Source organism: Thalassophryne amazonica, chromosome 3 (genome assembly GCF_902500255.1).
Source record: "Thalassophryne amazonica chromosome 3, fThaAma1.1, whole genome shotgun sequence".
NCBI lineage: Eukaryota > Metazoa > Chordata > Actinopteri > Batrachoidiformes > Batrachoididae > Thalassophryne > Thalassophryne amazonica.
The window spans coordinates 91,024,977-91,050,572 of NC_047105.1; the positions used below are offsets into that span (position 1 = coordinate 91,024,977).

The window sequence follows — 25,596 nt, forward strand, 5'->3', positions numbered from 1 at the left end:
ACCTATGATGGGGCTGCTGTCATGGCTTCAGCTCTCAATGGTTTGCAGGCCAAAGTTAAAGCAATAGCCCCCAGTGCAATGTTTGTGCATTGCTATGCACACAGACTGAATCTGGTTCTGTCTCAGGGGGCTAAATGCTTATCTGAGTGCAGAATATTTTTTGCATCACTCTCTGGGTTTGCCACATTTTTCTCAAAATCCACAAAGAGGATGTCTTTTCTTGAGTCTGCAGGCTGCTCAAGGTTGCCCAGAAATGCTCCTACTCGATGGAATTTCACATCACGGATAGTGAGCACTGTAGCAAACAATTATGATGCCCTCCTGCACACTTTTGAGATGATCATTGCAGATAAGTCCATGGATGAAGACACATTAGACTGTGCCAAAGGCCTTCTGATGAAACTGGAGGATTTTGAGTTTGTGTTCATGTTGTACACATATGAACAGTGTTGCCACAGTTACTTTGAAAAAGTAATCCAATTACTGATTACTGATTACTCCTTGAAAAAGTAACTTAGTTACTTTACTGATTACTCAATTGTAAAAGTAACTAAGTTAGATTAGTAGTTACTTTTTTAGTTACTTTCCCCAGCTGCTGACAACAACCCACATCAACATGACAATGATACCTGTTTTGCCAAAATTCACTTTATAGTCACCCTTTCTTGACTTCAATGAAAATAAATACTTGTTTTATAAAAAGTAAAATAAAGACCTCTTTCTTGACCTCATATTTAACTGTTGACAGCACTGTAACTGTAAAACTTGCAATTTCAAACCTACATTGTTTATAAATGTAACTATTAAATTCTAACATTTTTCTAACATTTAAATTCTCTCTAAACATTTTACTTGTCAAAATTATTATTATTTTAAGCAATATTAGTAGTTGTAGTAAAAAACGGCTTCAAAAGTGGACCTTTAATCTAGGGGTGGGGGAGGGGGGCACATCCTTGCCCCACGCCCCATTCCATCTGGATTCGCGTTTGAGCACAAAGAATGGATAACATTTATTTATGCAGAAAACAGGACCAGATTTACAGGTAAGAAAGTTTTATTGCGTTTTCACATCATGTGGTCCTCAGAAAGAGAGTTTAGGTACATTTGAGTGGAAAATAGTGTTAGTTGTTGACGCGTCGCGGAGGATCAGCTGTTTTTAACAAGACGATACGGTGCGGCTCAGCTCAGAATTCTAAATAAAGGAGGGAAAAAAGTGCAGGTGTGCTGATCACCGCGCTTTAAGAGGTGAGGATGAGTCGAGCAGCTGCAAAAAACCGTGGATGAAAAGCTCACAGCTCGCTTAAAGTGGGCAGTTCAGTCGAACCCCGACCCCCTGCCCACAGACCAAGTTTAATGCTGCTGTCGACCCACAATGAAAAATAATAGTAACGCACGGTGACATGGAGAAGTAACTTTAATCTGATTACTGATTTGGAAAGATTAACGCGTTAGATTACTCGTTACTAAAAAAAGTGGTCAGATTAGAGTAACGCGTTACTAAGTAATGCATTACCGGCATCACTGCATATGAACAAATCTTCTCTGAGACTGATGTGGTGTTTGACATTGTACAGCAGAGTGCTATGGATGTTCTGTACTGCAAGAAAAGAATTGAGTCTCTTCTTGCTTTTGTCAAAGAGAAGAGGTCAGAAGGGGTTTTCCAAGCTGTTTATGCCAAAGCAGCAGATCTCACATCAGACCCACAAACTGAACCCATGAGAAAACGCCGTCTGTCACAACTACAGGATCCAAGGAGCGCTACAGAAATCTGTACATGGCCATCCTAGACAATCTCACAGAGCAGCTACCTCGGCGTTTTGCAAATTTAGAAAGTCTGTGCTTCTTGGAATTGGTCAATCCAGGGAAATTTGATGAGATGAGACAAGTGTTTCCAGAGGAGGCATTTCAGAGTGTCCTGAAAAGTTTTGGCCAGTTCTTTGATTCATGGAGACTGAGGTCTGAACTTCAAATCCTATATTCAAACCAGGACTTGCTGGGCAACAGGGGAAAGCTATGTGATTTCTTGCTGTTTCTGAAAGACATGGAGTTGGACAGTGCAATGCCTCAGGTGTACAAACTATTGTCATTAGTGGCAACGATTGGAGCTACATCTGCAGGTGTAGAGAGGAGCTTCTCCTGTTTAAAGTGGCTCAAGTCTTAGACCCGCAACACCATGGGCCAAGGCCGTTTAAGCAGCCTAGCTCTGCTGGCCATTGAGAGGACACTAGTCAAGTCCCTGGAAAAGACGCCTTGTTGGTATGACAGGGTCACAGATCATTTTCTTGAAAAGGAATGGAGGGTAGAATTTACGTATAAATAAACCGACACATTTTATGATGTAGGCCGAAACTGAGCTTCCCTCCTTGAAAGACCAGCATCCGTCACTGATATATATATATATATATATATATATGTATAAAATCTATGTTTGGATGTGTGAATCAATTATCAGGGTCTCAGACAAAGAAGGCTGGAGACAAATGCAGGACTCGACAACGTAGCTCTGGTTCAAGGAGGTGTTTACTGAACATGACCACATGACCCGCCTGACCACAATAGAAACACAAGCCCTGGTCTCTCCGGCGCTGCCGCTCCTCGGTGGTCAGCCGGATACGTCCCAGCTGCATGGGTTCTTCTGAAGCTGCGTGAGACGAGCTGGAGCCGGAGGAGGAGGACCCGGTGTGATGAGCGGACGAAGTTTCCGAGCGCTGGGACGAGGCGCGCACATCTCGTCGGGGCCGGTCTGCCAGCCGGCGATCAGTACGGATTGCGATTAGCTCATCCAGTTGTTCCGGGAGATCGACCGCTATCAGCTGATCCTGGATCTGCGTCGAAAGGCCTTGGAAGAAAACGGCAGGGAGTGCGGCCGGGCTCCACTCGCTCTTCGCTGCTAGAATACGGAAATCGATGGCGCAGTCGGCGACTTGTCTGTTTCCCTGCCGAAGACGCATCAAGGAACGGGCTGCCTCACGGCCCGGTGACGTATGCTGGAAGACCTGGAGGAGCGCGGTCTTGAACGCCTGAAGTGATCCACATGCCGGAGACTGCCTGCTCCACTCTGCCGAGGCCCACGCCGCTGCCCGGCCAGTGAGGTGAGTTATGATGAATGCTATCTTCGTCCTGTCGGACGGAAACATTGCTGACATTAACTCGAAATGCAGGTCGCACTGTGTAAGAAAGGGCTTGACATCTCTGGATTCTCCTGAGAAATGCTCAGGTCGAGACAACTGGTTACAGACAACAGGGGCAGCTGTAGGTACCGGCGGGGCAGCACTTGGTCCTGGAAGCGGCTGGTTGGTGGAAGCCGAGGCGGACGGAGCCTAATGTGTCAGGGTGGCAATAAGCTGGTCGATTTGTGATCACTGAGGACATGAAGGCGTCCTGTCTCTTGACCAGGTCAGAGATTCTGGCGCTTAAAGCAGTGATGCGGTCCTCTTGTTCTGCCAGCTGGCAGCTATGGTGACAAACTGCCGACTGGAACGGGTTTGAGTCCGCTGACTCCATTGTTGGCCTGATCGTTCTATCAGGGCTGTCAGACAAAGAAGGCTGGAGACAAATGCAGGACTCGACAACGTAGCTCTGGTTCAAGGAGGCGTTTACTGAAAGGCTCAGCTGGGTTCGGTACACAGAGAGGCAGTCCAAGAGAAGCAAACAAATCCAAAACATCAGGCAATGGCATGGTCAATAAAACAGGAAGGTGGTCAAAACACAACGTGGAAGCAGGACTTAGAATAAACAAGGTACAGAGCTAGAAGCGATGGCACAGGACACAACGATCAGGCAAAAAAACCAGTGTAACCAGTGGTGTTTAAATACTCCCAGAGATAAGTGCAGAAAGATTCAGAACAAGGCGTGACCCAACCAGAGTGAAACACCCCCCAACAAGCTCAAAGAAAGGCAGACAAGAGAAATGCGGACCAGGAAACCCAAGCAAGACACACCCAGCCAGAAAAGCAACATAATCCAGAAACAAAACCCAACAGCAAAATATAGGACAAAACACAATACATGACAGGACCCACCCTCAACGGCCGGCCCCTGACGGCCCAGTGGCCTCAGGATGCCGAGCATGAAAGTCTGTGATCAGTCCAGGGTCCAAAATGAAACGAGAGGGGATCCAAGAGCGTTCTTCTGGCCCATATCCCTCCCAGTCCACCAAATACTGCACCCCCCTCCCATGCCGCCGAGACCCCACGAGGCGCCGTACCGTAAAAGCTGGCGGCGGGGGAATGGGCGGAGGGCACAAGAAACTGGACCGGGCAGGCTTGACATGGCTGACGTGGAAGGTGGGGTGTATCTTCATAGACCTGGGCAGTTGCAGACGTACAGAGACTGGTTCCCCATCACAACCTTTGTGATGGGGAACGGACCTACGAACCTGGGAGCAAGCTTCCTCGGCAGACCACGGATGGGCAGATGGCGGGTGGAGAGCCAAACTCGTTGCCCTGGGGAGTAGACCGGTTCTTGTGATCTCCTCTTGTCGGCCGCATCCTTGTAGGCCGCCGAAGAACGTAGTAACGTCTGACGAGCCCGCTCCCAGGTTCGACGGCAGCGGAGGATAAGGGAGAGAGCTGAGGGCACCCGTGAGGTTAAGTCTGTGGATGAGAACAAAGAAGGTTGATAACCATGTGATACATGGATAGGAGAGTAACCGGAAGAAGCCGATGGCAAACAGTTATGTGCGAGTTCTATCCACACTAACTGAGATGACCAGGAGGCCGGGTGCTGTGAGGTGAGAATCCGTAGTCCCTTCTCTAACTCCTGATTGACCCTCTCCGCCTGTCCATTCGCCTGAGGGTGATACTCGGAGGTGAGGCTGGAGGTGACTCCCAGGAGTCTGCAAAACTCTCCCCAAAACTGTGAGACAAACTGGGGGCCTCGATCAGAAACTATGTCCTGTGGAAAACCGTGTAATCTGAACATGTGGTTTAACAAGGCCTCAGTGGTTTCTTTGGCTGATGGCAGCTTAGGTAGCGGTAGAAAATGGGCCATCTTGGATAGTCGATCAACAACAATAAGAATTACAGTATGTCCCTTGGAGGGAGGCAATCCGGTAACAAAGTCCACTGAGATGTGTGACCAAGGTCGTGTGGGAATGGATAACGGATGGAGCTTGCCGGTAGGTGGTCGGGTGGAAGATTTGTACATAGCGCAGGTAGTACATGCCCCAATATATTCCGTGACGTCGGAGAGTAATCGAGGCCACCAAAACCTTTCCCGGATGATTGTGGCTGTCTTTCTAATTCCTGGATGGCAAGCAAAATGGCTGCTATGTGCCCAACAAATCACTTCCCCCTGAGGGCTTCTGGCACGTACAGCCTCCCCGGAGGACAGTCCTGAGGTACAGGAATGCTGCACATCGCGGACCGTACCTTGGTCTCAATGTCCCAGGTAAGGACTGAAAGGAAGCAGGATGTAGGCAAGATGGACTTAGGTTCTGCTGATTCATCCGACGGTTCTTCCCGTCGAGAGAGAGCATCGGGTTTACCATTGTTAGTTCCGGGCCAGTATGATAATACAAAGTTAAAACGACTAAAGAAAATAGACCATCTAGCCTGTCTGGAATTGAGTTGTTTCGCCAAGCGCAGATATTCTATATTTTTATGATCGGTCCATACCAAAAACAGTACTTGTGCCCCTTCCAACCAGTGGCGCCACTCCTCCAAGGCCACTTTGACCGCCAACAGTTCGCGGTCGCCAATGTGATAATTACGCTCTGCCGGAGTTAGTTTTCGGGACAAAAAAGCACAGGGATGTAATTTCTTATCAGTGGGATGGATCTGAGACAAAACGGGTCCGATCCCCACATCGGAGGCATCCACTTCGACCACAAACTTTTGGGCGGGGTCAGGGAGGAGTAGCACAGGGACCGTTGTAAAGCATTTCTTTAGGACCTGAAATGCTTTGTCACACTCCGGTGTCCAGCAAAAGGGCCGGAGGGATGAGGTAACATTATGCAGAGGAGCTGCTACTGAACTGAAATTTCGTGTGAACTTCCAGTAAAAGTTTGCAAATCCCAGAAACCTTTGGACCTCCTTGCGGTCTTTTGGGGTTGTGCAATCACACACAGCGGCTACCTTAGCTGGGTCCATCTGGATTGACCCTGGTGCAATAATGAATCCCAGAAATGATACGGTGGATTTGTGAAATTCGCATTTTTCTGCTTTAACAAATTAATTGCGTAACAAGGTCTCAAGCACTGTACGCACATGTCGAGAGTGTGTTTCTGCATCCGGGGAAAAAAATCAGGATATCATCAAGATACACAAACACAAACCTATTTAGAAAATTACGTAACACGTCGTTGATCAGGTTCTGAAATACTGCAGGTGTATTGGTTAAGCCAAAGGGCATGACTAAATATTCATAATGGCCGGTAGGAGTATTGAAAGCAGTTTTCCATTCATCTCCCTGTCTGATCCGCACTAAATGATAGGCATTGCGGAGACCAGAACAAGGCGTGACCAACCAGAGTGAAACGCCCCCCACCAAGCTCAAAGAAAGGCAGACAAGAGAAATGCGCACCAGAAAACCCAAGCAAGACACACCCAGCCAGAAAAGCAACATAATCCAGAAACAAAACCCAACAGCACAATATAGGACAAAACACAATACATGACATCAATCTGTGGGAATTAAAATGAGAATCGATTTAAAATCGGCGAATCGATGTTTTCAACCCAGCACCAGTCGGTAGCTTTCATATTCGGACAATACCGTAAGTTTGCGCGTTTATATATAATAGCCATATAATAAATGAATTATTAACCTCACTTGCTCGGTCTGTACAGGATTATCAGACCCCAATGTTTTTGCACGGACCTCGCTAACGCTTGGTCAGTACTGTCAACACCTCAGTCTGATATTTTCCCATACAGACCTCGCACTCAGTTAATAATCCTTTATTATAATTTTAAATATATCACAATGCTAAAATACCCTTGGCTGTGTGATGTTGCATAATAAACTCGATCAATTAATCAATCATGAACAATATTTTATTTACCTTTTAATGGCGTCAGCAGGAGGGTTTGCGTGTGCGCAAGACCGGAAGTTACCTTTGACCATGTGTGATGTGCGTGCACGCTGATGTCCGCGAGATGTCTTGTAAATCACTCCAGAGGTGTTATCAGGTTACAAAAACAGCATTTTCAGTTGTAGAAGTGTTTATTTCTCACTAGCTTTTACATAATATAGGAGAAACATGTTAGATTTACACAGAAACGCAGCGGTTTCTGAGCCGATTCTGATGCCACGGTGCCTCTGTACTCTGATTGGCTGTCACCATGTCCTTCCCATAATTCCCCCCCCCCCCCCCCCCCCCAAAAGAAAAGTGGATCTGCATTATTCATGCTGTCGGCTGCATGAGCATAATAGGAAACAGAATGTGACCTTTTGCCCTCTTAACATAGGTCAAGGTTAGCCATCTTTGAACGTGTCCAAGGTCTGTGTCCCAAGAATGTTCCTTGTGAATTTGAAGATCCTGGTAGTAATCTGACTGGACTCATGCTGAGCACAGACAGAAGGACAGATGGATGCAAGGCCTTTGCAATATGACCATATTTTGGCCTCAGGTAATAAGTTCAAATTCTGTAATATTAGCCTCTTGAATGTGACTACCTTCTGGTTTCTTTACCCCTCTCTGACAGTAACCTGAACATATTTGGGATGTAGAAAAAAACAGACATTTGAGGATGTCATCTTGGGAATCAATGATCAACAGTTTTTACCATATAATGACATTTTATGGACTAAACAAATTAATCAATACATCGTGACAAAAAAAAAAATCAATCTGGATTGTGTGTATCCCCTTACCAAAAAATAGTACTTATAACTATATAAAAAGTAAACTAGAAGTATACTTGAAATATACTTGCATATACTACTTCTTGGTAAGGTTCGCGATATTATGCCTTGTCATGTCAGCAGAATTTGGAAGCTGGAACATATTGGATCCATGTAAACTTTCTATACTAATATCTCGGAATGCATGGGTGTCAGGGTAAATTTAATACTTTCCTTACATAATTTAATGTAATTTAATATTGTTGGCTCTATACCCAGGTAAGAACGGTATTTTAACATGTATTTTGTAAGCATTATTTTCTTGTGTATTCACTCATGTATTTACTCGTGCACTGAAAATGCACACAAAAATATTTCACATCTGGGCACTTTGTCAATATTTTTGCTCAGTTTGAAAGTGGCGGTTCACTCTCCCGTGCACATTTGCGTTACGTAGGCAGCATTGCAATTGCACTCTCTAGTTATTATATACAGCGCTGTGGTATGTGTTGGGGAAAGTGTAATGCACGGACCCACAACAGGGGGGCGTAAATGAACGGTCAATAGATAATCCAATAAATATAATTTATTGCGGCAAATGTGCACAACAGGTCGAATACTGCTTTTAGACAGTCAATCACAAGATACAATAAGTGACGTGTGGGCAGGCCCGAGGGTAGGAGATGCCTATCCAGAGAAGAGCCGGGGCCCACAAGGTTCCGCCGCCAACAAAGACCTGCAGTATACAGAAGCCGCCAAGTCTCAAGTCCCCAGGTGGCCTCTGCTTCCAGCTGTCAGATCTGGTACTGCTGGCAGGAACAAAAACAGGTTAAGGGTGGGTGTGAACACCCAGTAAGCAGTCAGCAAAACACGTTCTCACTGTAATAGGGTGGGAAAAACACCTCCACCATCTACACAGGAACACAGTTCGGGAAGAACCTGAAAGTACTGCTTATCCGGTTTGGAGTGAGGGGTGAAGACGTCACTCCTCCACTAACCACAAACCCAGCTCCCAGCTGACAGCAGTCAACAGGTACTCGCGCAAAACTCAGAGAAAGAGAACACGTGCGTACGGCACAGTCAAACGGCTGAGAGTTTACCTGTAAGGTAAGCTGATATCTCGGCAGAGATGTGGTGTCTCCTCCAGGTTTTTATGGTGCAGTGATGATGACTGCTGACAGCTGTCAGTCCTGGCTCCTGGGTGGTAACTGCGCCCTCTGGTGCCTGAAACCCGACTACAGGCAGGGCGCCCTCTGGCGTTGGCCAGCAGTACCCCCTCTTCGGGCGGCCCACACAACAATATGGCCGCACATTCTATGCAGTCAGTAATCTTTAATGTGTAAGGAATTGCGGGGCTTCTTAGAGTACTAATAATTTGTGGTAATCGAGCTTGTTACTATACATTATACTATACTATAAAGGACTTTGTGCACGCTTCCATTGGATTAGTACTGATTAGAACTGTCAAAAGCATACTGTACATTTTGACTGAATTCCTGCTCCATATATATATATACGAGGTCTATTAGAAAAGTATCCGACCTTATTATTTTTTTCAAAAACCATATGGATTTGAATCACGTGTGATTACATCAGACATGCTTGAACCCTCGTGGGCATGCGAGAGTTTTTTCACGCCTGTCGGTTACGTCATTCGCCTGTGGGCAGTCTTTGAGTGAGGAGTCGTCCACCCGCTCGTCGATTTTTTTCATTGTTTAGGAATGGCTCAGAGACTGTTGCTTTGTTTGATAAAAATTTTTTCAAAACTGTAAGGCACAACTGAGTGGACACCATTCAATAAATTCAGCTGGTTTTCGGTAAAAATTTTAACGGCTGATGAGAGATTTTGGTCTGGTAGTGTCGCTTTAAGGACGGTCCACGGCGCCTGACGGCGATCTGCGCTTCGAGGCGGCAACGTCTCGCCGTTTCAAGTTGAAAACTTCCACATTTCAGGCTCTGCTGACGCAGTAAGTCGTCAGAGAACAGAGAACTTTCAGAAGAAGTCGGCATGAGGAGTTTATTCGGACATTCCATTGTTAACGGTCATTTTGTAATGAAAGAACGTGCGGGCAGAGTCGCATGTCGGGCTGGACCCGACCGCGGGGGGTCGCGGCAGGAAAAACACCTCCGTTGGAAATCTTAACGGGCAAGTTGGAACATGCCCAAGCTGTTAAACAATTTCTCAGTTACTCACTTGTTGAAAGCTATTAAAAGCCGCCTGAATTCTACAAATGGTTTTCAACACGGAGGTGTTTTTCCTGTCGCGGCGCACACAGATTTGCCGAGTCGTCACGGAAACGACTCGGCGAATTTGCGCGTACGTCTTTCATTAAAAAAATGTCCTTAAACAGTGGAATGTCCGCATAAATTCCTCATGCCGGCCTCTTCTGAATCTTCTCTGTTCTCTCACGATGTCCTGGGTGAATTAAGCCTTAAATTAGGATGTTTTCAGCTCGAAACAGGCCGACGACAGCGCCTGGAAGCGCTGCAGGACGTCCCGCTCCGTGGGAAGTCCTTACACCGACAGAAACACCCCATAATCTCTCATCAGCCGTTAAACTTTTCACAGAAAACCAGCTTAATTTCTCGAATAGTGTCCACTCGGATATTCCTCACAGGTCCAGAAAAAATTTTGATAAAGCAACGCGCGCCGTCTCGAGCAGCGTGTGAAACAAAGGAATTCAGCCGAGAGGGCGGGACCACATCTCACTCAAGGCCTGCCCACAGGGAAATGACGTCACCGACACGCGTGAAAAAACTCACGCATGCCCACGAGGGTTCAAGCATGATTGGTGTAATCGCATGTCATTCAAATCCATATAGTTAAAAAAAAAATAAAAGGGTCGGTTTATTATCTAAGAGACCTCGTATATATATATATATATATATATATATATATATATATATATATATATATATATATATATATATATATATATATCAATCAATCACAAATGGCAGTATGTTTAGGTGACTGAAAAATGAGCTTATTTGTAACGAGAGATGTCTCGAAGGAGAGGTGTCTCCTGCTGAACTGATTCTGTGGATAGACGTGTATTTGGGCACTCACTTATGTTTAAATCCGCCCTGATTTGACACAGTAAAGGCAGTAGATCAGTGCCCCTTGGAGTTACAGGACAGAGCAGAGATGACCTCATATACCAAATATCTTGGGTCTTTGACAGTTTTGTGCTGAGTAATTGCACAGTGAAGGCCAAGGACACCCACATACATGAAGCCCATTTCTATAGTTCCTGCACCACAGTGGGATAAAGTAATGACAAAACCAATGTACTTGCAGTAGCATTAAGTGTGGCTTTGCGGATGCTGAAAGCTCAGCTCGGACTGATTTATCGTGATATTGTTTTATCGATATGAGCAAACATTCATTCATTCATTTATTTTCGGAACCCGCTTATTCCAATTAAGGGTCACAGATAATTATGATGATTAGTACATGTTCATTAATAAAGATAGCAATAGTGTCACTCATATGTGTATGTTTCACTGGAAGGCCCACCTTCACATCTTACCAAGGGCACCAAAATGATGAAAATGGCCGTGAATATCATGATATTATTTGAGCTGTGACCTCCCTACTAGTTCTCATGATTACATCATCAACATGCTTGATGCAGTTTTAGCAGTGACCTGTACCAGTGAGCCAGGACAGTGTCTTGTCTCATACCTTGTGTATTTTTCCCTCTTCAGTGCCAACCAGGAAGAGATAGTCGATCTGTTTATGGAAGTCAAACGATGTACCACAAGCTGCAAACAAGAGATACCAAGTGCTTTAATTAGTGAAGCAACGTTACAGACTCTCACCTGACATATGGAGCATTGACAGTGACATTAGTGATATTAAATACATTTTAAAGTACTTTGGATGAGAAATGACAATTAAAATGTGGAAGAAGAGTCTCGGCTCACCGACTAGGGGCTGCTGTTCTCCCTCTGGCCCTTCAGAAACAACACCATCCAGTGACAGTCTGATGATGTCTGTGAAGACCAGTTCATTCTGTGTGCATGCAAACACACTTTGATGCAGTTACTGATCAAAAGTTTACATTCCTTGTTCTTAATACCGTGTGTTGCCCCCTTTAACATCAATGACAGCTTAGAGTCTTTTGTGGTAGTTGTGGACGAGGCTCTCTGATGGTAAAGCTGCCATTAAATATGTCTTGGACTTTATTTGCATCAATTATGTCAAAATACAAACAGTATGGCACTCTATGGTAAATCTGCATGGAGCAGACAGTTCTCAAAAACTGAGTGACTGTGCAAGAAGGAGAGGAGTGAGGAAAGCCACCAAGACACCCAGACAACCCACAAGAAGTTACAGGCTTATGTGGCTGTGATTGGAGAAACTGTGCAGAGTGCATGTTTTGCATTTTGTATCACCAGTTATACAGCTTCATGATAAAGTGGTATAGAGGAGGATTTTCTTAAAAAGAAGAACTGAAAGTTTAGCTACAAATTGCCAGAAGGTACATCTGAGATGCAAGTCTAGATTTGACCTGTTTTGGTGAAAGAAAATCCTTCTCCATTCTGTTCTGCTATGAAGCTAAGAGTGGTGATGAAAAATGCAAACCACTAAGCCACAATGCTACCCACAATCATGCCACAGAAAAAGAACCGCTCAAATAAATAAATGAAAACTTCATATTGCCATGGCAATCATATCTATGATGAGTATATATGTAAACGTCTGACCACAAATGTATGTAAAAATACACCATGACATAGGGTTTTAAAGTGTTGCAACTGCATTCTGGTAAAATAGTATTCATCTTTTTAAAAGACAAAAAAGCAAGAGAACAAATTACCTTCTCAGACAATAAGACTTGATGTGACAGAGACTTATCGATAGTGGAGAGGTGTAACCAAATGTGTTTTCATCTCTAACCTTGACCAAAGTCCAAGCTACAACTCTGCCATCAGATGAGACAGAATAGAAGTTGTGGTTGTTGTCCATATCATCCTTCTGCCAGCGCACCTGAAGAAAATACAAGTCCCACAGATCAATGAGATGAACACCTAAAAAAAATTAAATAAATAAATAAAATAACAGAAAAAAAAAAGATATTTGTTTGTGTGTAATGTATGATTTTGAAGTAATGCTTGCTGTCTTCTATAGCACATGTAACTCTGCCGCATTAGATTAGTGGAATATTGCAAATGTAGCAGAGAGTAAGTCCTGCCAGTAAGACTGAGATTTCAACATTTTCATTTAGATTCACCTAATAACCTGTAATCTCTAATAGGAAGATAGTGGTACCCCTTTATGTCATCAAGTGACGACCAATAGGAAATGTGATAGATGGATAGATGGATAGATGGATAGATAGATAGATAGATAGATTTATTATCATTACAAGTGCAACGAAATTTCTTCCCACACAGTCACCTCAGACAAAAATACAATTAATCTGCAATTATTACAAGTTGAACATAATAATGGTACACATCAGAATTAGAACTCGGGGGGAGCGGCAGGGTGGAGGTGGGAGCGGGAGGGTGGTAGAGGTGGGGGGAGAGAGATGGGGCATGTGTCATGAGTGAAGATGAGATGAGTTCATATCAGTGTGATAAGTTTGTATCACTTTTTGTCAATGTGTGCATAATGTCTGGAGTTGCCCTGACAATATCAGACTAACTGTCGGCCAAATGGTTCACCAAGGCCGTAGAAATTCTTCTGGAGGAACACAGCAGGGCATTTTAACCTTCGGAGGCTGATAAGCCTGGCGTGTTTAGAGTTGAGCAGAGAAAGCACATTTGCAGCTCCTCTGACCAACCAAATCCAATTTATGAGTATTCCCTGGTCTCCGACATCTTCCTTTGCAAGGCATACATTTGCTCCAAGATGTTATCCAACTTAAGTCTGAGTTCAAGGGTTAACGCAGTCTGAGAATGTATCGCCTTGCCCAACTCATTAATCATGACGGACAGGTGAGGGGTCGTGGTTCTGGTAGCGGCTGTCTTGCCAATTCTCCAGCAGGTCAGAGCAGCACATAAACCAATAAATGCCCTCCCACGATAAAACCAAATATAAATCAATCTTCAACGTCCTCCACAGAGAGTGGTATCATGCACACAACACGCCATTTCTCCCAGGTGTTGAGAACAGCAGGGTAGGTTCCATCTAGGCATGCAGGATCCCCCAGCCCTAATTTCCTTGATGAAAAAAATGGTGTCAATAGTATTCAGAGACCAGCAGATCAATTCCATGGTTAATCCAATATAGTTTGAAGAATTCACAGTCTAGTGAAGTAGGGACTTTGAAGGTTGGAGCAGAAATCAAGGAAGAGAGAGGACACAAGAGGAGATGCGACCACCCTTACCGGAGTCCCAAGAGCTTTGTGCATGTTATTTAAAAAAAAAAAAATGTAATTTCTAACTCACCTCTCTGCTGCTTACAGTTGCTGATCTGGATACTACCACCACTAGATGTTCCCTGTCTGACAGCTGGAGTTAAGATTCTGCCTCTGCTTTCTTGGATGGATTCACACTTCGTTGTGATGGGACCTCTGCCAAAGACTGTTCTAATATTCTGTACATTATGACTGTGGATTAAAATCTTTAACTTTTTCTTGTCTCCTGAATCTTGATGGTAGAACTTGGTGTTTATATCTCACTTCCATTCTGAAGCAACATTTTCACATAAACCTCAATTCATGCGTAATGAAACGGAAGGTGCAGAAGGGCTTACAGCAATAAATGGTTTAAAATAAGGTCACATTTGGATTAGAGGAAATTCTCAATTACAACGAGAAACCGCAAAGCGTGTAATCAGTTAAAAAAAACATTTGACCAACATTGGGGAAATCAAAGTAAATATAATATAGGCAGCATTAGATAAATCAATAAAATATACGGCTATTTGAGTACTGAGTTGTATTCCAGGTATATCAGATCTGGATAAAGAGGTGCCATGCACCTACATCAAGTAACGTAAGTAATTGATTTAATTTCCTTTTGGGCTTACAACCATTAACATGCGTAAGATACTCATTTACATACTGCATTTACTCTTACTACATCCCTCACAAAACTGTCTCCACCCCAACACGCAAAAGTTTGAATTAACCATGCATTTCAGCACTCATTATCTGGGATCTTAGTAAATTGGGCCGTTAAGTGTTTTGTCCACGGACTCAAGACGGGTAGCACGAGCAGGATTCCACCTGAGGTAACATATAGACCAGCTCCTTACTCACTGAGTTATCTCCTCTGGAGTAGTGTATTTGGTGGTAATTAGGCACAACCACACACGTGTTGTGCTCCTTCATTAACCCGTTCAGAGCCCTCACCTGCCACACATGGTCAGTATGCTTGCCAGTCTTAGCTGTACTCTTGTACATGGGTTCAATTCCATCTTTCTTCAAGTTGTACACAGCCACACAGCCATTAGAGAAGCCGACCACAACCAGGTGGGAATGCTCCTCGTGGATGTCGACGCACATGACACTAGAATTGGTGGGGTAAATGTACTCTGGACAGGTGGAGTTCTTCAGTGAATTAATGATAAGCATGGCACACCCCTGTTTTCTGAAGTCATCTGGAGAGAAGACAATGGATAAGAGGATGTAACAATATACATAATGGAGGAAGAAGTACCACATTGTGGCTTCAGAGAACATTCCATGAGGATTAATCAGGATGAATTTGTTACATGTATCCAACTGCTCAGTATTCAGCCTTGATTTTTATTTTGTGTACTTACATGATCCCATTCCCACAGCAAACAGGTCATGATATTTCTTATTCCTGTCGAGAACACACCATGCAAGCATAAGATGACCTTTAATAAGGACAGTTGATCCTAGAGTTGTTTTATGTAATGACCCTCTCTCAGTAAGTTAGAAAAAAACCCTCACACCATTCTTCTACAAAATGCCATAACTTACTGTGCAAGATCAGCATTGTGCTAGTTTGGTTTTGACTGACATTTGTTTGTTGAGCATTGCTTATGCTGTTTTGTAGTCTAATTAATTTTTTCTACCCAGTGTTGGCATACACACTAGCATAATCATAATCACCTGATGCAATTTAGATTAATTTTACTTTTGTTGCAATTCATATTTTTCTCCTTGTAGTTGCTGCAACATCCTCAATTTATTAATAATGTCATCAGAGTTGATGCAGCAACTGACCAGCAGAGGGCAGTGACAGACAGTCCTTTAGCTTTGGCATGTTGGAAAGTCCACAAATGCAGAAGAGTGCCTTCATCCTTAAACTCGTCAGAAGGATCTTCGTAGTACCTGAAATCTGAAAAGGTTTCAAAGATAGGAGAGATAAAAGGAGAAAGTGCAACAATAAAATTGTAGGTTGTGATGTCATTTGACAAGTTTTAACAGAACATACCTTGTGCAATGTCATCAAATGTATTCTGATGGACCATTCCTTCCAAAATCTTGGTCACCTTGGTCACTTGGGAGATGTCATCACTCTATAAATGCAATATGACAAAATTCTGATTAGACATACTTCAAACACATAAATTAAGAGGAACCAAATTCTTACTGTCCCTTCCTCTTCAAACTATCTTCACCACATTGCAACAGCAACAGTTGAAAAGTTAAGAGTGGATTTGTGAATTCTACATCATTTGGTAATCAGAGTTGAAAAAATAATAATCATTCTTATGAAATCATTATTCAGCAACTGAAAACAAACAATGTGCATTTCAAATCCATACTTGCAAAATAAAGCAAAAAAGAAACATATCAAAAGTGCAACATTCCAGCAGTGTAAGATAATGAAGTGTCAAATTTCTATATTTTATGAATGGGAAATTCACGAGTGCACAGGAACATCCACCTGTTGGGAGAAAAGCTTCCAAAACGCAAACAGCAGGAATACATAGAGATACAATAAATTAATTTGGTACATACCTGTATATGGTGCACAAGGCAAATGAAGCCAAAAAGTCAACTTACACGAGTCTCCATCACTGTTGTCTTCCTTTTGTTTTTGTCATCACTAGCTTTCTTTAATTGTCTTGCTTTTTGGTTTTCTTTATTCTTTTCTTGCTTCTGCAGCTCCTCCACATAGGCATCATAGATCTCCCACTGTAGAGAGAGGAGAGGGATTATCATGGTCAAGAACCACACAAGCTATAACGTTTGTGTGAAAACATGTCTGTCATTTTAATCTACAACCTGATTAGCAGTGGCAGAAAAGGTGGCTAATGGAGGCAGTTCAGTATGACACATTGTTTCCTGCAACAAAGAGTTGGAAGATCTTTGTAAAATGTAAATGCTGCGCATTATGATATGACACAATATGCTCCTATAAGATTTGGCTGACTGCTGTTGTGCTCCCTACCCTCAGGGGGTTATTGAGTGTCTGAGAGGCCCTCTCGCAGAAGTTGAACTGATTAGTCACTTTCTGCTCCTTTGTGCTGTCTTTGGAGAGACCACTTTCTGTCCTCTCATAATCTCCTACTTCCTCTGCTTCACCTCCATCCTCAACAGGTGTAGCCTGTAGAAAATCAACACTGAAAAGTTTCATATCTCAAGTCTTACCTTGCTGATCTTGTTAGATGGTGATACGAATTGCTCAGTGAGGCACTGTCTCACCGGGGTTTCTGGCTCCTCTTCTTCAGGAACTGCTTCTGAGTCACATGCTACTATCTCTGAAAACACCATAAAAAACCCTCAACTTTATTAATCACTGTTGAAGTGAAGCTGTCAGCAATTTTCTTTTAGCACTGTGTATATATCTTGAAGTTCACAACATGAGCAAAGGAAATGCAATAGTTTGTCCATCCTGGTTTGAGGAAATTTGCACTATGAGTGACTGAAACACTGTTATGTGACTTGCAGACACCTTCTTGTCACTCAGCGCTCCTGCTTCTGTAACATTCATTGATATGTCTACAAGGTAACATAACTGGAAAATGTAACACTCGTGTTTTTGGTTTTGGTTAATCAAATAATGTCTTTCTTCTAGGTCAGTGAGAATAAACTGGCCGATTACCCGCCCCAGAAATGAACACTTCATCTTCACCAACAAAGTTATCACCTTCCACCTATCCCAGATTCAGAGAACATTTAGGGAGTGACTAAAGCTGCCTCAAAAAGAGACAGTTGTTATTATTAATACAGGACTACTACTACTACTACTACTACTACTACTACTATGCTACTGCTACTGTTACTTATAAAAATGAAAAGGTAAAAAGTTGAAAAGAAAAAGAAGAGAACAGAAAAATATGACACCAACATTTTAGCACACTTGCTGATGGTGATGCAGCACAAAGTGTCTCTCTCTACTACTACTGTGACTAAAGTGCTCAATAGCCTGTGTCACTCCCTGTAAGTCAAAGTATCTGTGTGCCATGTTTGGCTCAGTTACAAGGTACCGTTTGGACAGGAGCGGAACATATATGTACACCAGGGGTGCCCAACCTTTTTTGAACAAAGATCTACTTTTAAAGTTGACAGTGTATCAAGATCTACCAAGCCATATTGAACGCCATAGCATAGCCACAATTTGTGCACCAATATAATAACACAATTTTCTGTCACAAAGATAAAGTTTTAACAATAACAATGCATTATTGAAGTAAATGTGCATGGTGAAAAGAATAAGCACAAGTAGGCCTAGGACTGGCCTCAAGTTGCCACTTTGGGTGACATACAGTCCACATCCATATTTCCCCCAAAATGGAAAACAGAAAACTGACAACAGGTTCAATGGATGCAAAATTCATAAAGTGCCTTTCAAATTCTGACAAGATGCTCTGTACTTTTGATCATCATAACGTGCACTCTCAAGCTCCGCACAGTCTTTTCCCTGACACTTAATTCTGTGTCCATGTGTGTAAAGTTCTGCAGGTCAAACTGTGCTTTGTAAAATTCTTGTGAGCACGCTAACTTTTTTTTAACTACCTGATTGTTACCAAACTTGATATGAGTATTAAGCATTGTGACCCAAAGAAGTCTCTTGATTTTGGGTTCAAAAAGCCAAAATTACTGACCTGTACTTTTGAAGAGATTTCTACAGCAAACTTGTCAATGGTAAGCTGATCCACATTTGCCTAGGGCCCAGTGGGTTAGTGCAGACTATGCGCTTGTTTGGTAAAGAAATGCCAAATATTCAAATTTGTGCAAGATAACCGATGTGATTGAAAGAGTACACTGTTCCCCTCAGAAGCTTTCAGGAATTAAAAAAATACAAATTTGTTTCACTGTTTCAACTTTATTAGACCTCGTTGTTGTTTGTTTGTCTTTGTTTTTGAACAGCCTGGACCCCACAATTTTTCATGTATCGTTACAAAATTTTTACTGAAGATTCTATATCCTGATAGGTAAGAACTGATTAAATTTTCAAAGTCAAAGGTCAAAGTCAGGAAAAATCTTGGAAAATTGGAAAAATCCCTATCTTTAACATTGAATGAATTTTCAAAAATTCATAACTCTGTGACTTTACCAAAGAAAGGGAATTTGGAGCGGCATTTCAAGACAATCCACAAGAGCTATGATGCAAACTTCCTGGCTAAATCACCTTTGCATGCCCAAAAAAGTCCAGGAATTGAAAGGTCAAATAATTCACCAGAAAGGGTTGTGTGGGAAGAGTGTAAATACAGAAGATGTGATGGATGTGGCTAACAAGACTGTGTGTTTTGTTCAGGCCAGGAGTCTCCAGAGGTGATTGATGAAAGTATTTTTAAAAGTCAAGTGCATGTTTTATGAATGAATGAATGAATGAATGAAAGTTTATTAACGTGTCATGCGACCACAGGTCGCCCAGCCCACATGGGCTTATAAGACACCATAACAAGAGTGTTACATACACTACACAGAATAATTTAATCTCATTACAAAACATAAAGATATTTAATCTTACAGTCATCTAAAAAGCAACAGCATTACGTATTTCCACAATATAGAATCACATTCTCTTACACATAAATTGAGTATTTACGTCTTTTCCACGCCTGCTGTAAAAATGACGCAATTTCAAACACACCCTCTGTAAATAACCATTTAAGTTTAATTTCATCTCTTTCCCAGATGATATCCGGTCTCTTATTATACATTTTAACAAAAAGAGCGTGACGCAGGTTATCATAGAATGGGCAGTAAAATATAAAGTGAGCCTCATTCTCTATTTCATGTAAGTCACACAACAAGCAAATGCTGTCTTCTTCTGGAATAGCACGGTATCGGACAGTCTCGATAGACAATGTGGCAATTGTGCTGTTTTGACTTTTTTTTAATAACATATACTTGATGCATTTTGACATTTTGAGCTCATAGTTCTCACTAAAGGCCCCTTCACACATAGTGCGAAGTTTGGATGACATTTGGACAAATACGGCGAACAGTGCTAAACAGTTTGAATTTGTGCACCACGAAACATCAAGCCGACGGGCAGGTGTGTACGATCCCGGTGCGACAGCTTGTGCACGCGATGGTGTCTTTCGAGCAGGAATAGTGCGAGGTGCACCACATCACACCACTTATTTGGAATAAAAATAAATAAAACAACAACAACAACAATAAAGACAGCCAGTACCTGTGGTACTACATCACGCCGTTTATATGGAATAAATAAAAAATAAAACCAGCCGGTACCTGTGAGACCACATCGCACCACTTATGTTGAATAAATATTAAAAAAAAAAAGAAAAACACATACCACCCACTGGACACGAACCCGCACCTTCCAAAAGCTCTGACTACCAGTCAGCAACCTTACCACTGAGCTACAGAGCTGTTCTCTGAAAGCTGCGGGAATCTGCCTCATATCAGGAAGCCATGGAAGTATTACAAAAAAAAAAAAATTAAAGTCATATAAAAACACATTTATCAAGTGAGCAATACAAATATTATCCTTCTGATCCTCTGGTGATGACCCATGGTCACAGACATACAATTCATGAAATGACATGAATGAGAAGCACTTGGCTCTGATCATGTCTACATCTACTGGTCCAGTGCGTCCAGTCGCCCCATGCGTGTTCTGCCCAACACGTGTGTCTTGTGGAAGGTGTGCAGCAGCACAGACACTGCGCCACATGGAACAGAGCTCATGTGGATGATGTGATGGTCAGATCGCCCGCTGTGTGTTTTGATCTGATGGTCTGTTTCAACCTGGCAGGCTGTGTCCACTTTGTGCGCGTGCGCTTGCTGCAGCTTGTCGCCACAGCGATATGTTTTTATTTATGTCCACGTACAAGTACAAGTACAGCAATCAGACACACGCGCCTCACACTAGGCAGTTGTTAGTCCATGTCTGTCCAAACACAGTAGGTACTGTCCAGCTGGAATGTCCAGAATGACAGATCACCACAGCTACTTCTGTCATGGCCACACCTCCTGTCAGTTCTCAGCACACACACCAAAGCCACACTCGTGGGGAACTTAGACAAATTTCTCTGCGAGTACGACAGTGGTTGTCTGCAGTCTGTTATCGTGCCAAGAGCATGACTGGCCACACATTTCCTAAGTGCCATGCGAGTGGTGTTAGATATTCGTGCGTGTCACCTGGATTTTGGCCGGCACAGCGCACACTCTGTCATTCAGCTGCTGGTGTGCACAAATAGTTGTAGCAACAGGTATACGAGGTGCTAGAGGCAGGGACGATTTCACACGGTTTGCACACAATTCCTGTGTCATGCGCGCTAAGTGTGCACTTTGTGAAAACTTCGCACTATGTGTGAAGGGGCCCTAATGTTCAAAATTCACATTTGAGGAAAAAAGTATGTTGTTTGGGGTACCATAGGCTTTCATTTGCCAACATTTTCACACCGACCCCAGATGTTGAGCATGGTCTCAAAAATCCAAAGGGATATTGATTACACGGCCCATGGTCTATAACCAGGACTTGTATTACTTAGTTGCTGAGATCTGGGGTCTGTTTTAAAAAGGACATTCAACACCTCTGAGTCTATCTCTGAACTCAGCTGGTTTACCCTGAGATAGGAAACTCCAGGTTTTTGGTTTCATGACATCTGCAGGAATTAAAGCAAAACAAATAAATAAATAAATCTTCTGACTGAAATGTTTTTCATGGTCAAATCATAAACTGTTCACCATCTACCTTTTTATACTTTTGCAAGCACATCCTAGGATTTAAGATAAAACCAGATACAGACAGCTAAGAAAACAGCAAATTGTTGTCCTGCTGAACAAGTTTATATTTCACTCACAAACTCTGCTCTTCTCTAATGCAGCCAGCATATTATAGAAAGACTTTAACCTACACATTATTTAAATACTTCAGGATAAACACAGCTTTTCTAGAGCTTTTACCTAATTCGATACCAATTAAAAGGATGTGAAAGTGGGGTGGGGTGGGGTGGGGGGGTCTTCTTTAGTGAAAGTAGACTTTTGTCAGCAAGGTTTTTGATGTCCGGGGATGCATTCTGGAGGGTGACTATTTTATCACCCCGATTCTCCCCAGTTTAGTTGTATGAGGTCTGTTAGAAAAGTATCCGACCTTATTTTTTTTTTGCAAAAACCTGATGGATTTGAATCAAGCGTGCTTGCATGAGCCAACCTTGAACCTTCGTGCGCATGCGTGAATTTTTTCACGCCGGTCGATTGCGTCAGTTGCTGGCAAGCAGCATTTGTGTGAGGTCGTATGTAGTGCTCTCAGCGGTTTTTCATTGCAAGGAAAATGACGGAACAACTGGAGCAGCGCTACTGCATCAAATTTTGCCAGAAACTGGGTGACAGCCAGGTGGAAATCATTCGGAAGATTCAGACGGCTTTCGGTGGCTTTTCAGTCATGTGACTATCTGAGAAAGTGTGGAAGAGGTGGGCATCATTTTTCAGAGTCCATAATGTCCTGTGAGACTTCAACACAAAGTTGCTTTTGCCCCGCCGTCAGCTTCGGCACAAATTTCGCCACCACTCTTTTCATGGCCAAATCTTCTGTCACAGTGGAATGTGCCAAAAAAGTGCTGATGTCCACCTCTTCCGCAATTTCTCGGATAGTCACACGATGGTCCCGCATCACCACAGCGTTCACTTTGGCAATGACCTGGTCATTTTAGCATGTTGATGGCTGACTGGAGCGTGGTTCGCTCTCCACCATTGTGTGGACGTCTTGTACCACTCCTTAATCTGTGTGATGCCCATAGCATTGTCACCGAAAGCCGTCTGAATCTTCCGAATGGTTTCCACCGGGCTGTCGCCCAGTTTCTGGCAAAATTTGACGCAGTAGCGCTGCTCCAGTCGTTCCGTCATTTTCCTTGCAATGAAAAACCGCAGAGAGCACTACACACGACCTCACACAAATGCTGCTTGCCAGCAACTGACGCAATCGACAGGCGTGAAAATTTCACGCATGCGCACGAAGGTTCAAGGTTGGCTCATGCAAGCACACTTGATTCAAATCCATCAGGTTTTTGCAAAAAAAAGAAAAAAAAAGAAAGAAAAAAGGTCGGATACTTTTCTAACAGACCTCGTACTGCTTAATGTGTAAATGGTAAATGGACTGCATTTATATAGCGCTTTTCCATCTGCATCAGATGCTCAAAGCGCTTTACAATTATGCCTCACATTCACCCCGATGTCAGGGTGCTGCCATACAAGGCGCTCACTACACACCGGGAGCAATAGGGGATTAAAGGCCTTGCCCAAGGGCCCTTAGTGATTTTCCAGTCAGGTGGGGATTTGAACCCATGATCTTCTGGACTCAAGCCCAACACCTTAACCACTAGATGCAGTGCAGACAATGTGTGTTGACATTGACCCATGACTTTGATCCATGACTTTATTTAAGCTGTCGCTTCCATGCACTTTGACGTCTGAGCTTCCCGCAGCTCATCTCAGGGAACCTGGCACATCTATTTTCCGTAACAGAGCTCTTTGACCTTTTGGTGTTTCCAGACGCCTTCCTGTGCGGCTTCCACGCTGCACTGCTCCTGGCTTCCACACCACTACCAGCACTATGTCACTTTGGAACTCGCTGCCGTACCGCAGCTCATCTGCACTCAGCCTCAGAGCATGCTGCTCTGCTCCATTCAGCTAAGTTCCTGCCGACTCTGAGTTTGTGAGATTCTGCCTCTCACCCTGCTCCTGTTTGTGACTGTGCATTACCAAGAACTGTTACCAAGAACTGTATGAACTGTTATGCAGAACTACTAAGAATTTCCAAGTTGATTCTGAAGCCAAGTACAGCTTAATTGAACTGCATCATAAGACGTGCTGTTGCTGACCTCTGTGAAAAATTCCTGTATTAAGCCTACCGTGAACATTCTGTTGTTAAAGGCTCACCTTTGTTCTCTTAGTCCTCCCAGAACATTCCTCGTCCTTGACTCTGTGCATTCCACCTGGCTCCGCTTCCAGTCCCAATATCCAGGATTCCATCTCACTCTCTAACTCCCAAGCTTGGCTCTGTGTGCACTGCAGCTCCCAGTTTTCCAGGATTTTTCCCGGTTTTACAAGCGGGCCCTGTCTCGGCTCTGCAGGCACCATCTCCAGCTCAGCACTTTAATTCCTCAGTTATTCATTATTGTAAATAAATCTCTTTTTGTTCACAGCCCGTTCTCGTCCTTGCTCCCAGCATTTGAGTCCATCGCCTGTAATGGTTTGGTCCTGTCCAGACCCCTAACCACATCACATTTCCCCTTTTCTTTGCCTTTCTTAACCAAAATTGATATCACAACCTACATGTTTATTTGATAAGATTACTAACCACAAGAGCAGCAATCACTTTCATATTTTTGGCTTCCCTCATCCTAACTGACCTGATTTTAAAGCTGGAACCTCAAACAGGCCCAGTAATGCCCAAGCTTATACATTGCATTAAAAAAAGATATTTCTTCAAATCCCACTTTAGCTATGCAAAAAGTTAAATCAACTAAACTTTTTGTTATATGGCTCATCAATTAAGCTTAGTCCAGAAGTGCAATAAATGTTAGGCCCAGAGAAATACTGATTTAAACATTGTAGTTATTAAAACTATTAATTATTATTGTTACTATTATCATTATTATTATTAGAAGTAGTATGAAAATGTCTTTAAAAGTGGACTTTTAATCAAAGGGTGTTGTGGAGGGCACTTTCGCCCTCCACACTACACTCTCTTTCTGTCTGGATTTGCCTCTGGTTTGTAGTCGCTGAACAGGAACAATCACAGATTTGTGTATTTATGTGGAATATAAATACAGATATAATATTACAGATCAAAACTGGTAGAATGAACTTTATATTTATTTCATTTAGGTGCAATACTGCGCCTGGAAAAAAACGACATGGAAGAAGCTGAAAATAAAACATAAGAATAAAATTCAAACAGATAAGACTAGTATTAAAATACTCGTGGTTGTGCCTCATTTTTCATATTTGCCACATAAAAAAGATAATTCACTGGCAATTTTAATTTGAGTAGTAATATAATGCTGTTTTCACACACATACCTTTCACTGTCAAATAAGCCTACTTAAATTAACATTTGACACACACACATAGAGAGAGAGAGAGAGAGACGCACACACAGCGGGTAAAATAGGTATCGAAGACGTCACCATTATTCTCAGTAAATATATTTCTAAAGGTGCAACTGATGTGAAATTTTCACCAGATGTCAGTAACAACCCAAGTAATTCACACATACAAAGAAATCAAACCATAGATGTCCAAAAGTAAGTGGAATAATGTGAAATGAAACAGGGAAAGAGTGCTGAACAAGAAAGGGAGGTGCAAAAGGCATGGAAAGCCAAGACACCAGCTGAAAACTATCAGTAATTAGAAAGCAATCCTGCCCCTTGTCAGTGCAAATGAATATCAGCTGGTTCAATTTCAACTGATGACCTATAAAAAGGTGTCTCATTACCAAGGTGTCCCT

The 25,596-nt window shown here is 42.8% G+C and overlaps 1 protein-coding gene across 2 annotated transcripts in view; it reads right to left on the reverse strand.

Annotated features, from left to right (window-relative positions):
- dnai1.2 (dynein, axonemal, intermediate chain 1, paralog 2) overlaps positions 1-25,596 on the reverse strand; it is a 99,054-nt gene that overhangs the window by 65,118 nt on the left and 8,340 nt on the right. For both annotated transcript variants that reach the window (XM_034167086.1, XM_034167085.1), the window contains exons 6-16: positions 17,370-17,425; positions 17,116-17,271; positions 16,950-17,009; positions 16,728-16,859; positions 16,153-16,237; positions 15,942-16,056; positions 15,512-15,555; positions 15,099-15,346; positions 12,695-12,784; positions 11,719-11,806; positions 11,477-11,556 (exon numbers count right to left, since the gene is read on the reverse strand). In XM_034167086.1, coding sequence (XP_034022977.1) covers positions 11,477-11,556; positions 11,719-11,806; positions 12,695-12,784; positions 15,099-15,346; positions 15,512-15,555; positions 15,942-16,056; positions 16,153-16,237; positions 16,728-16,859; positions 16,950-17,009; positions 17,116-17,271; positions 17,370-17,425 — 1,154 coding nt within the window. The remainder of the gene's footprint in view (positions 1-11,476; positions 11,557-11,718; positions 11,807-12,694; positions 12,785-15,098; positions 15,347-15,511; positions 15,556-15,941; positions 16,057-16,152; positions 16,238-16,727; positions 16,860-16,949; positions 17,010-17,115; positions 17,272-17,369; positions 17,426-25,596) is intronic.